Genomic DNA, 14,351 nt, shown 5'->3' on the forward strand with positions numbered 1-14,351 from the left:
TCTTAAATTCGTCAACAACATTCTGAGGGTTTTTTGTTTTGTTTGTTTTTGTTTTTTATGGTTTTCAAGATTTAGGAGTGTTCACTTATTAATCTGAATATTATAAATATCTTTCTGGATTCTAGTTCTGTTGCCTCCTCGTTTGTCTGTGCTGTTTGAGGCCTATTCACTTACTATTTCTAGGCTTTGAAAGTAAACTCCAAGAGGAAACATAGTTTTATTTCCTGTGTGTCTCCAATACCTAGAACAGTGCCTGATACGAAGCAGGTAATCAGTATTTAAAATTTATTTTAAAAGTGAGAGTTATCTTGGAAGTCCCTATATCTCAGTCCATCTGTAATTTTCTGATTCTGTTAGTATTTTGAGAAATTTTGAGTCAGAGTTTAAAACACAAAAGCATGAAGACATGGGGATGTTATGATACTAGTAAGAAATACAGAATAGAGTATTTTTAACAGTAATGATTTTTCAATTAAGTGCCAATATTACTTGCATTTCATATTCTGATTGATAAAAGTTTAAGGATTTAATGAGTTACTCAGCACCAAAAGAAGTTTGGTTCACTGAACTAGCACTTCCATCATATGCACTTAGTTCAAAATGTGTTTATAGTATTTAAATTGGGACTTCCCTGGTGGTGCAGTGGTTAAGAATCCGCCTGCCAACGCAGGAGACACGGGTTCGAGCCTTGGTCCGGGAAGATCCTACATGCTGCAGAGCAACTAAGCCTGTGCACCACAACTACTGAGCCTGTGCTCTAGAGCCCTCAAGCCACAACTACTGAGCCCATGAGCTGCAACTACTGAAGCCCATGTGCCTAGAGCCTGTGCTCCACAGCAAGAAAAGCCACCGCAATGAGAAGCCCGTGCACCGCATTGAAGAGTAGCCCCTGACACGGCAACTGAAGAAAGCCCCGCGTGCAGCAATGAAGACCCAATGTGGCCATAAATAAATAAATAAATTTATTTTAAAAAATATATAAATAAAGTTTGCACTTAACCACCGATGTTATTCCATAAGAGACTGGATACTATTTATTCCTTAAGAAATAACATACCTTCTAAGTTTCAGGCAATGTGCAGAAGTGTAGTAAGACAGAGCGTCAGCTCTAAAGGAGCTTCAAGTATGCTAGAAGAAGACCTGCAAACCATTGTATTATATTCACACTTTTTTCAAGCTTGTATTTGCAGGGCCAACCATAGTGGCTGATGCATTAACGTTAATATTTCTTAAATAAATGAGGAAAAATAGTATGGCGAGTGAAAGGTCTTAACTTTCTTCCAGGCCAATTAGGCAGCAATAACAGAGTATTTTAAGGTATAGCATGCATGAAGCTACATTTGTCTTGAGTTTGTTTCTGTACATTGAGGTACAATGTAAAGTTGCCATTGTTCTTTGGCCATGAGAGTGGCACTCGGAGCCATCTGATAGCTAATGCCACTGTCAGTATTAATGGCATTGTTTTCCTTTCTCTTTTTAAAAAGAAAGTAACCTTATTGTGTTCTTTAACTTAAAAATGAATACATCTTCATGATAAAAAACTTAGATAATTGACCAAAAAAAGAAGGTAGAAACAACTTTTAAATGTAACCACCCATTTTGGTGTATAAGCTTTAAAAAATATTTCTTTGACTCTAAATATAACATTAGGTACACGTAACACATTTCACACACCCACGTGCATACATAAACAATAGCAAATCCCTGCTAGTGGACATTAGTTGTGGCCTGATCCCCCTGAAGGTTTAGTTGACTTGGTCCACGTTCCAGTTTTATGGACTGGGGCGGACTTAAGATTTCCCTTTGATATCTGTACACTTAGGGGCATTATTTGGTTACACTGTCTCCCACTTGCATGCTTCTTCCTTATTATCTGATGTTTATCTGAGGTTACGTAATATCTTGCAGCAGATCATCACCTCCTCACTGGTTCGTACAAACTTCCATTCTTATCCAGGCTTTGTGAGTTATTTGTTTGCTTGTTTATTTATTTTACAGAATTTATTGTGGCTTCAGAGGGTCCCTGTGCAGAATCGTGTCACAGAGGGTGACCCTTTTTTCCTCCCAGCTCCATTCATTCCTTCCCCCCACCCCCCATTTTAGAATAAGAAAATTTCCCCTTTTGACCCGGGGAGAGCTCTCCCACCCTTATCAATGTTCCTCAAGGTCTGTTTCTATCCCAGGAACTTATCATGATCTATTTCTCAAAAAGTCAGCTCATTCTCTAAGAAATATTCTAAAAAACGCAATTTCTCCATTCTGTGCACATGCATATCGAGTATATACATTTACTTCACCAAAATGGGATCGCAGTCTCAATATTCTTTTATAGCATTTGTTTCCACTGACTTCTGTATTGTGGACATCTTTCCTCGGCGGTGACTATAAACCTTCATCAGGCTTTAGTGGATGTACTCCACCCTACTGAAGGGATGTGTCATTTATTTAGCCCACACTCAAGCTGTTTCCAGTGCTTTGCTATTATAAATAGTGTTAGGGGGCTTCCCTGGTGGCGCAGTGGTTGAGAGTCTGCCTGCTAATGCAGGGGACACGGGTTCGAGCCCTGGTCTGGGAGGATCCCACATGCCGCGGAGCAGCTGGGCCCGTGAGCCACAATTGCTGAGCCTGCGCGTCTGGAGCCTGTGCCCCGCGACGGGAGGGGCCGCGATAGAGAAAGGCCCGTGCACCGCGATGAAGAGCGGTCCCCGCACCGCAATGAAGAGTGGCCCCCGCTTGCCGCAACTGGAGAAAGCCCTCGCACGAACCGAAGACCCAACACAGCCAAAAATAAATAAATAAATAAATAGTGTTAGGATGAGCTTTCTTGTATTTCTCTGTATATTTTTCCATTACTTCAGAAACTCAGCTGATTTTTTCATGGGTAACTTGCTGAATTATAATAAGTCACACACTCTGTTTATTTGGGAAACATACTCTGCACGTGCACACACATGCACACACACATTCATAATGTTCAGGAGGCATTCTGTTTGAGTTTAATTTTCTTTTGATTAGAAGTACATACAGAGTCTATTGAGATCATCATCTGTTTCATGTGACTTATTAACAGATTTCCTAATACATTTCTGTCTCACTGGAGTAATGAAGCCCCACTTGAGTTAATGCTGCTAATGCACTGCTGAATATGGTTTGTAAATACCATCCTTGTATAAGACTTTGGGATCTGCTTTCATAGGTAAGAGTTCCCTCTAGTTTTCCTTTTGTTGAAAAAATTTTATTGGAGTCTAGTTGATTTAAAATATTGTGTTAGTTTCTGCTGTACAGCAAAGTGAATCAGTTATACATATACATATGTCCCCTCTTTTTTAGATTCTTTTCCCATTCCCTCTAGTTTTTCTTACATGCATACTCTCTTTGGTAGGCACTGATATCAAAGTTATACTGTCTTTGTAAAAAAGTAGGGAGGTTTTCTTACTTTCTTTACTTTGGAACAGTTTATTATAGAAATGACTTAATTCTTGAATGTAAAAAAAAGTTTTTGGTCTTTGACATACTTCTCAATATTACTCATGGTTTGTTACTCTATTTAGATTTTCTTCTTTGGTCAATTCTGGTGAAAAAAAATATATTTGGAGGCCATCCTCTTTCCTAAATGTTCAAAAATTCCAGTACAGAGATATATAAAGTGGCTGTGTTTATAATTCCTTTTTCTTCTTAACTTTGTTCTTTTTCTCTTTTTTTCTTGATTAATGTCATTGGTATTTAGCTTATATTTAAAAAGAATCCTTGACTATATTGATCAATCATATTTCAGTTTATTACATAGATCACTTCTACTATTTCTAACATATTAATTTCTGCTTTTATTGCTGTCTATTTTTCTTATTCTAATACTTTTGATATTCTTTGTGTATATTTTGAAAGGAGTGTTTAGTTAACATTTTTCACCCTGTTACTTAGCAATTAAAGTGTTTAGTCTATTTTTCCTTAAGTAAAGTTTTGATCATCGACCATTGATTTTATAAGTTAGCATTGCTATTTTTGATGTTTCCTAGATATTCTAAAATTGTGGTATTGATTCCCTCATTGACTAAAAAATTATTTAGGAGACAGTTTAAATTTTTATGTAGGTTTTATTTTTATTTCTGCTTTTCTTACTAATTTCAAATTTCATTACATTGTTGTCAGAGCACATAGTCTGTACACCATTTCTGTTTGTAGTAAGTTTAACGAAGTTTTCTTTGTGGCTTACTGTATGATTTTCTTAAACGTTCCATGGTTTATTAAAAGGGTTTATTTGTGTGTTATTAGTTTCTTCAAGAATTACCTTATCTCTAACATTTGACCTCTAGAAAATAGTTAATATCTTTAATTTTAAAAGCCAGAAGTCAAAATTAAAGGAGTGGGTTAAATTTTAAACAAATGAAACTCTATAAAGATTCAAAAACTTCACTGTATACTTTCCCCCAGTTGCTGCTGTTCTAAGTCAGGAACAGATGTTCCTACAGGCTAAGGTTAGAAGTCCCACTGAGCATATAGGACTCCTCATTCCTCTCCTACACCTCATCCTTGACACACTTGTCCCTCTGTGTGTGTGTGTGTAGCTGGTTCTTGTTGGTCCCAGAGCCGGAAGAGAGCCTAAGTAATTGAATACATCACCTTGTAATACTTGTACAAATGTTATGGGGGCTCCATTCACAAAAGAGCTTTTCTTATGCAGTTGCAAGAACTGAAGCCTTCCTGTCTTTTCTGTCATTATTTCTTTTCTTACTTTCAGGCCAACTTTTTGGGGGAGGAAAGAGGAAATGTGAAGGAAATCTTTAAGTTTAATTGAACTCTGTTGCTACAGGGTCTCCTTTGTTTTGCTCTTAACAAGGAGATGAGCAGGTGGTATTCTCAAACTTCAGTTCTTCAAACTGTTCCCTAGCACTACCAGATTTTAAATACTGATTTTTCTTATAGCAACATCTTTTTCACATTAAACATATTTTTTTATATAAAAACCTCATCAGCCCTTTATAAACAGTTATAGAGTTTCTGAACAATCTTATGGGTGTAAGAGTAGAATTTACATAAACTATTTACCACATTTGCTTTGAAAGAAGTGAATGCTTTAGAAACAATAAAAGTTTTAAATTGAGTATATCAGTTGGGTTGAAAGAGATCCTAAGGGTCACATAGGAATTTCATGTAAGATGGGTTCTTTGGTCAAAGAAGTGTAGAAAACACTAGGTTAAGCAAAGTTAGAATAGATGACTTTATTGCAGGGGTTAGTTCTTAGAGTCTTTAATGTGCATTGTGAATCTCTAAATGGAAAGAAGAGATACAGGGGGAAAAATGGTTTTCAAACTTACTAGCCATCTGCACTCCCACCCTCTTTCCTGTAACATTTAATGATATCTCTTTGTGTGTCTGTTATAGTTACCAGTTCTATCTCCTAGTATTTTGTGCCACATTTTCTGGTAAACTGATGTTATCTTAACTTCTTCACTATATAGGTGAGAAAATTGAGCTCTAGGGGAATTAAATAATTTAGTCTCACAGCTCATTAAAAGAAAGGAGTATTAGAATCCAAGTGAGGAAACTCCCAGGACACTGGTTTTTCCATTACCCTTCATTATGTCTTTCCAATATGAAATATTACTTTCTCAAAATATAGTCCTTCTAATAAGCAGTATTTTTTTCAGTCTCCATTAATAAATATCAATTCTTTTTTTAATGTCTCAATTTTTGTGTATGTTTATATGTGTGTATTTGTATGCGTTTTAGGTATAAAATAAAGGTATTTTGGTTTTGATCCAACATTTTATGGCTACTATTAGCTTACTTTGGTTTTGAACTAGAAAATCACGTAACTGTGAAATCTGCTTTTTGTTTTGCAGCGGCTCTAATTAGAGGAAATCGTAAAAACTGTGCTCAATTTTCTGGCTCCCTCGACTGGTTAATCAGCCGATTGGAAAGACTGGAAGCTTCTTCTGGTACGTTTTCCACTATCTCCTTTTTATGATATATTATTCCTGTTTTGTTTTTTTTTTCTATTTTATGTCCCTTAAGACATTAAAAACTGAGATTCAGTGCAATATAAACATTTTCCTTTTACTAGCTTAGAAAGTTTACTGATTGCTAAAATCATTGGTATTTTCATTAGTTATTTCTGAAAAGCAGTCTGACCGTATCTTCATTTACATTTAAAAAAGAACGAAGTTCGGAAAGCCACTGAAGAGCCAGAATTCCCATTACTTTTCAAATCAATTATTCCTAATGTACTAATGCATTAGTACATTACAATACCATACATATAAAAGGATTGGTTTGGGTGAATTGTTTTTGTTCTTTAGTTTAAGTGAATTGAATTTGAAAAAAAAGGATTGGTTTGGAATTCACATTTTTAACTTGTCTTCAAATGATTATGTGGACAGATATGGAAAAAAAATTAGTTTTCCAAATCATGTAGCACAATAGTTTATTTTAAAGGGATTTAATAAATACCAATAAACAGTCTGCATCATTGTAAAATAGTTAAAGGCAATAAATCTGATACATCTGTCTCTAACAAGTATGTTACTTTTACATTGTTGTGGAGATGTACCTGTGCTTACCAGGCCTGCCTGAACTCTGGCACCACAGATTGCCTCAGGGACACCCCAAACTGAATCTGTTGCTCCTCCATCTGTTTGCATAGTGTTCCATTAGCTGCCCTTCTATAGCACTACTGCCCATTTCTGTTATTTATTTTTCCTGTCCATCTCCTACATTAATAGTGAACTCCTTGAAGGTAGGGCCTCGGTTTTATTGATCTTTGTATTCTCTGGACCTGCCATACCATCTGGCACTTAGTAGGGGCTTAATAGTATTTGTCGATTGAATGAATGACAGTTTGCATTCACTTAATATTATACCTGTCAATACAGAAATAATTCCATGACTTTTCATGATAAAGACCCATTCAGGGACAGGTTTGTTGTAATTGAATGGATAGAGAGGTAGAAGAACAGATAGCTATGATCAAAGGAGGTTACTTTTAAGTCACAGAGTGAAATTTCAAAGTTCAAGATTCAGGAACTTAAATCTAAGTTAAGAGAAATTTGAGTAACAATGAGTTCTGAGGCATTCCTGGGTTGTTGGGTGGCAAAAATAGGAAAGGAGATTGTTGAGGTAAAAAAGGTGCAAGAATTATGAGACAAGGGTTTTCAGGGTATCACAGCATGAATGAGATGACTATGAATCAATATGGAGTATATTCAATAAGGAAAAACTGATTAGCTACTAGGAGGAAGTGATCAAATAGTAGTAAGATGATGGCAGGGATTGCAAAATGGATAAATTCTTCGTTCAAAGCATCTAGAATTGTTGGCAAGCTCCAGTAGATACAAGAAGTATGCTGGTCTCTTTCCCTGGCCCAGGGAGTATCTGGAAAGAGAAAGGAACAGAGCAACCTTCAGGATGCAGTATGAATTCTGGACAAATCAGCTGCTTCACTTTTAAAAAAAATGCACAGCAAAAAAAGCTCAAAGGAAAAGAGGAGAGAGAGAGAAGGAAACAACAGAGCAGAGCATCCTTTAAGCTTGTTACAGGACCAAACTTGGGTTCGTTCACTGGCGTGCAGTAAAGCCAGTCTACTGACACTGGGTTGTGGTGAAGGAAAGTGCAGTGTTTATTGCAGGACACCAAGCCAGGAGAACAGGCAGCTCACACTCAAAAGACTCGAGCTTCCCAATGGCTTTCAGGGAAGGCATTGTGAGGGAGGGGGCTGCAGGGTGTGTGATCAGCTCATGCACGGGTCTCGGATTGGTTGGCATCAAGGTGAAGTTTCAAGCATCATCAACCTTCTGGTTTCAAACACTGTTGAGTGTATGCGCTTGCGGTCAGCAATTTTCATTTGGTTGGGGTCTGCTTCCTATAAAAACAATCTAGGAATGTGTGTCGGGCCTTTATCTGTATATTTCAGGGAACTGGGAGTTTGGTGATTCTGCTATGTGGCAGATGTATAGTCTAAATTGTTACTAGTTTCTGGGCCCAAGGCTGTTCTTTGTTTTTGCATCTTCACCTTTCCTAATCTTTAACTCTTGAGCCAGCCTTTTGAGACTTAAGGGAGGCCTGAGAGACTAAAGCAAAAGCCTTTTACTTCAAAGGACAGGGACACAGAGGCTTGCATATGGTTTCAAGCTCAGCCACACAGAGTCCAATGTTTACAGTCTTCAGTTTAGTCAGTTACAGGCACAGTTCCATTGGCTACAAATCGCTACTTGCTATGATCATTTCCCAATCCAGGTGTTGGTCGCAGGCATTTCTACTTAAAATAGAAGGCCTGTGCCCTGAGAGAGCAGGGTGAAAGTCAACAGTAGGAAGGACCCTTAGAGAATGCTTCATCTAACATTCTCACTTTGAAGGAAGAAAATTGAGGCATAGAACCTTGAAATGACTGCTTTGAGATGCTAGAATTAATTTTTATAGCCAAGATGAAAACTAGCTCCCTCACATCAGGCTTCAAATATGTTCACTCTACCTTGTAGCCTCCTAGTTTTTAAGTATCTAAAATTTTTTTCACTGAACAGGTTTTTCTGCTGTAGTTACATTTATTCTTTTAGTGAACTGCGTTTTTTCCCCTGGAGGAAGTAGAATGTTGCTTAGTTTTTAAAAGAGACAGTAACAATAAGGACATGCATATATATATATATATGCACACACAGAAATAATATAAATGTATTTCAATCATGCTGTATTGTTTACTGAGTGCTTCCATATGCATCATCTTAGTTGCTCTCTATCTGGGATTGCTGAATACACACTCTCCTCTGCTTGTCAATCTCCCAGCTGTACGAGTAGCTTCTGTGTCTGTATATGAGCAGCAGAGCAGAGCTGGGGGTCTACGAGCTCTCAGTTGCCTTCAGAAAAGGGCAATGGACAAAACTCAAAATAAACTGGTTTAAACTTAAGCTGAAATCTAATGAAGACATGAAAAGAGTCAGCAAAAGGATGTGTTAGTGAAAAAGCTTACCTTAGTTTGGGTTCCACCAGAAGTAGACCTTGAGACAACGGTCGAAGGGCAAGTTTATTTGGGGCGTGAGTGGACATGAGCCAAGGTAGAGAAGGGGCCAGAGAGGGTGCGTTGATAAGCAGGTTACTGCCGTGGGAATCTGGAGCTACTTGGGGTTGGGGTGATTCTGCGGACCCATGCCTCAGAGTTATCCCACCTGAGGGGCGAGGGGGGTTGGAGTGTTAATAACCAGCTTATCTTCTGTCATTGGTTGGTGCCGCTTCCTGGAGACGTTAGTTCTGGGGCTCCTCCAGCTACCACTGTGGTCACAACAAATCTCGAAGCAAAGAAATGCAGACGCTGGCAGTTGGAAATCAGGCAGTGTTCACTGAATGGAGAGGATGAGAGTCTGACCAGGGCCCTGGCAGCATCTGCTACCCAGCCAACTGCTATTTCACTATATGATATAAAGAGGCCGCTGATTTTTTTGTTCACATTCTGCATTATCTAAAGTTGACCTGTATCGCTACTGCATAAAGCCTTCTTAGAATATCTGATCAGTTTTTAAGAGCAACCACTATGAATTTCTTGTGGGGGAGGGGAGATAAATCGGACATTGGCCCAGACTTCATGTGTGACTATGTCTCTGGGTCAAATTTAATTGAAAAGACAAAAGACTTGTATGAGCAAGTACACTGATTGAGTTGATGTATTTCTGAAGGCTGGGTGTTTCTTTAGGATGTTCTTAACCCTTGAAATAGTTTTTGAGCATTTCAAGAGATGGCTAGGGACTTCCCTGGTGGTCCAGTGGTTAAGACTCCATGATCCCAATGCAGGGGGCCTGGGTTCGATCCCTGGTCAGGGAACTAGATCCCACATGCCACAACTAAGACCTGGTGCAGCCAAATAAATACATAAATAAATATTTTAAAAAAAAAGAGATGGCTAAGAACAGTCCGCTGGTCAGGAGGCTGCATATTTTTTCTAAGTCTTATTTTTTACACAGTCTATTCCCTTAGATAGTTTTGCAGGGATCAAAATGGCCTTCTTAGAGATTCCTGCCAGTTCCTCCCACTCTTAGCAAGTGCCATGAATGAAGTTCCATCTGGGGTTAAGCAGGATAAGGGGCTTTGAGTGGTCATGAATTGCCAAAGCTTTGCGCTCATGTCCAGTCCAGCTTTTGCTACCTGGAAACATGATAGTTTAAAGCTTCCAAAGGTGGCACAACTATTTCTTGCAAAGCATAAGCTCATCATTTTTCAAAGGGAAAAATTTGTAACCAGTGGAATAATCTGTCCCAGAATCTCGTGTGTAGGAAACTCTTCCACCTTAGTATCTACTTAGGTATGAGCAATTGAGTTAGGAAGAATATGAGTTCACAGGATATTATATGAGATCCACTGTTAGGGATGCAGAAATCATAGCTAACCTTTTTAAGTGATACCAACAATTCAAACAACACTAATGCTAACAGAGAAAGGGACAGTGTTCTAGGAGATAGCCATGGAGAAGGCAACTTTAGCTCTTGATTGAAAGCTTTTGATTTTGCAGAAAGTCAGCTGTGTTAAACCCAGGAGTTTATGTACCTGAACCTTATAAGAAGCACTAAATCAGAATCATGATGATATTGGAGACCTTTTAAAGAAAATCTTTTATGATAGTTATTGGGATCAATATGTGTTTGACTCTGTAACCCCACACCATAATCATCCATTTGCATCCAGAGATTCACCTAGAGCACATTACAATGATTGGTGTTTTTAATAATGATCTTGGGTCATCAGGATATGTAAATTATATTTAATTCTGATGGGTCACTTAAGACAGGGAAGCAGAGAATACGTTTTTCAAAGATATCCCCTCTAAATGTTTGAAATCATGTATTAGAAATTAAAGGTTACTAATTTAATAGTTAGCTAAGGGGCTTCCCTGGTGGCATAGTGGTTAAGAATCCACCTGCCAATGTAGGGGACACGGGTTCGAGCCCTGGTCCGGGAAGATCCCACGTGCCTCAGAGCAACTAAGCCCTTGCGCCACAACTACTGAGCCTGCACTCTAGAGCCCACGAGCCACAACTACTGAGCCTGCGTGCCACAGCTACTGAAGCCCACACACTTTGAGCCCGTGCTGCACAACAAGAGAAGCCACCACAAGGAGAAGCCCGCACACTGCGACAAAGAGTAGTCCCCACTCGCGGCAACTAGAGAAAGCCTGTGCACGGCGACGAAGACCCAGTGCAGCCAAAAAATAAAATAAAATATAAAAATAAAATAAATTAATTAAAAAAAATAATAGTTAGCTGTGACCCTTGTCAAAATTACTCACTTTTGAATGATGCTAGAAAACTTAGTATACAGCCATACTTCTTCCTTTCTCAGTAAAGCGTTAAGTTGTACCTGGAAAGAAAAAAGAGGGGACAGAGATCTGGATTTGGAGAGCTTCCTGTATTTTGAAATATCTCACCAGCAATGTGAAAAATGAAGAAAGAATTCCCCCAAAGTAAAGTCCAAATGAATGAGAACATTCTTTTCTGAATGCAAACATGATCCAAGTCGCTAGGTTATCCAAAATCTGTATCCTTTTCAGAATGCTTTTCTAAAAACCCATGTGTGGGATTGATGGCAAATTACATTTCTAGAAAATGGTTCTTGAAAAAAATCTTCCAACTATCTCATATTTGAGAAAAAAAAATTTAGTGCTTTGCAACATAGAATTGATTTTATAATCATTTTCCATAGTTACCATTTAACCACATCACTAATTTCTAGCAGTAGGCATTAAAGTGTGAAGGATACCAGAAGTATCCAGGCTGAGAGCATCCCTGGCTTTTATAGAGAGATGGCTTTTGTAGGCCAGGGCTTTAAACCCCAGAAAGGAGCATAATACACAGAGGTGGTCTCCCTAGGCTTTAATTAACCAGTCACCTGAATATTTAGATGAGAGACATGGGAAAGGTTGATTGCCCAAGGGCAGGGGTCAGTTGGCACCTGTTTTGGTCACTTCCCTGACCTTGGAGGGCTGTAGTGCTCTCCTGACATTACTCCACACTGGCCCCAGTGGCCTGGGCTGCTGCTGCCGATTTTGCAGCCAAGGGCAAGCCGTTGTTTTATGGCAGCCTTACACTTGTCTCGCCTGTCCTGGGTGCCTGGTCTCCATCCACGCTGCAGCTGCCACCTCCCACCAATTCACGAGAGCCTTTGTCTCCCAGGGGATTTCTTGGGCGGTTCCTGGAATTCATGTTTCCATCCTGCTTCCTTAGATTCTCCACGGTTGGTTTGCAGATGGGAGTGCTCCCCACTTTTACTTACTGTATTTTTCTCTGCACACAGCCCTTTAGGGTGGCATTCTACAAAATCCTGGTTAGCGAGAGGAATAAAAGAGGAAGTCTTGTCTCAGAGAAACTATATTATCCAGGGAGGGCTCACTTGAGAAAAGCTGCTTATTAAAAACAAAACCACAGTGATCTCTGCATTTCACCTGGTCGGTTTCTAGTCCTCTTCAGGTACTAAACTTCTGTCTCACTGTTATGGACAGAACTGACGTTCCAGCGCTTTTTCGTTTTTTTCAAAAACTTTATTGAAGTATAATTGATTTACATCAGCTCTTCTGCTTTGCTGCTGGTAGATGACTGTTTAATGCCAGTGTCTCGTCTGTTTGAGTTTTGCTCATGCCATTCCGGTTATTAAATATTCTTTAGCGTCATCTTTGGTGAAGTAATTACACTGTGTCACTTGCAGTGTGGCTCTATTTCATGCTCTTCCCCTTCATGATAGACGCCCCTCTGGAGGGGGGAAGCAAATGATTATGTGCAATTGTATTCTTCTAATACCATGAGGGAGAATAATAACCCTTTCGTATAAATAGACCAGCTCAGTTGACAGAGATTTGTAGAATTTCTGAAGTGGAAGTGATTTTGGGGGGAATCCTAACCCGGCTAGCCTTCTTGGGCATCACCACACTGTGTCCCCTCTTTCATTTGCTCTCTTGAATCACATTACACAATGCAGTTTAGAAGTGAATGATCTAAAATACTACTCTCCACCACGTGACTAAGTATTTTGAAGTTCTCTGCCAGTACTTTCTGATATTCTCTGGTCTGGAGCAGTTGCTTACCCTCCTAAAACTATATCCACTTTTAAACAGCATTTTTAAGCTGTTCTCTTCTCCGTGCATATTGATATATCTCAGGACTGCATACCATTCTGCACTTAACACCCTATCTGAAATTGTGGTTTTTCATTAAATGATGTATCGTGTAACTTTTCTCTTTCCCCTCTTTTCACACTTGCCAAGTATCAGAATTAGTTTATTCTATCCCTTTGTATTTGTTTCTTTGGTGCTTATCGGAAAGAATGCCCCTGACTTGTCCTCATGCTGCAAGAGAACTTTCAAAATTGACATAAAGCTCAGGCAGATGCTATGATCGTTTTACATTTCTGCTGAAAATAATTTTCTCAATAAATATTTGCTGCTTTGAGGCAAGTATCTTTTTGAAGAGTTGATTAATCTGTATTTCTCTTGTCCTGGAGAAATCCATCTTGAAGATGCCGAAATGTGTAGATCTTCTAAATATTTATTGAGAAGGCATTAGAGCAGTTAATTATATCTGCCAGAATTTCTATAGATACTAATATTTCACAGAGAGACACAGTTGTTGGATTTGTATACATTTTAATGACTGCATTGTGTGGCCAAGGAAATCTTAATTTAGGGCACTGTGCTGAGAATGTCATATGTATTATTTCACTGGATTCCCCCAGTAACCCTATAAGGTATGTTCCATTATAATTTCCATTTTATAAATGAAGACTCTGAGGATAAGAAGCTCAGAGGTAATTTTTTTAAGATCGAAGAAAGTAATGGAGTTAGAATTGAACTTGCATGGTCTGTAAACTTGACAAGAGCAGGGCTTGTATCAATTTTTGCTCTGCACTTTACTCATACCAAGGACCTAACACTGAGAATGGCCCATTTTATGTACTCAGTGGTAAATGAACAAATAAATGAAAAAAAAATAAATAGCAAGATAAGACTGTCTTAAAGTATTGATGATGTCTTGTCTGGCACTCAGCACTTCATAGGCCTTGAGACATGACAATTTATACAAACATATATTTATATAGCATAAAATTTCTAACATTATTATTTAACTCTGTTGTATCATAAACTGCCTTTAATTGACATTTTCTTTTCTTCTTTTAGCTGTCCTTTAACTTCTGTAGTTTGTCTATCTTTTATAAATCATTGCTCCCTAAACTGAAGGCAGCAAACCATCAGAGGCCTAACTAAGGCAGGATGGTACATTATAATTACATTACTCATTTTATGTGTTTTATTTCAGCTAATTTACCATGGGAAACTTTTGACTCATGTTCATCTTGTCTTCCAAGAAAATGCCCTAGGTCCAACTCTT

At 38.5% G+C, this 14,351-nt stretch overlaps 1 protein-coding gene across 7 annotated transcripts in view; it reads left to right on the forward strand.

Moving 5' to 3' along the window:
- Window positions 1-14,351, forward strand: part of RYR2 (ryanodine receptor 2) — a 429,286-nt gene that overhangs the window by 77,188 nt on the left and 337,747 nt on the right. For all 7 annotated transcript variants that reach the window (XM_057530902.1, XM_057530903.1, XM_057530904.1 and 4 more), the window contains exon 12: window positions 5,844-5,939. In XM_057530902.1, coding sequence (XP_057386885.1) covers window positions 5,844-5,939 — 96 coding nt within the window. The remainder of the gene's footprint in view (window positions 1-5,843; window positions 5,940-14,351) is intronic.

This window comes from Balaenoptera acutorostrata, chromosome 16, assembly GCF_949987535.1.
Source record: "Balaenoptera acutorostrata chromosome 16, mBalAcu1.1, whole genome shotgun sequence".
Classification (NCBI taxonomy): Eukaryota; Metazoa; Chordata; class Mammalia; order Artiodactyla; family Balaenopteridae; genus Balaenoptera; species Balaenoptera acutorostrata.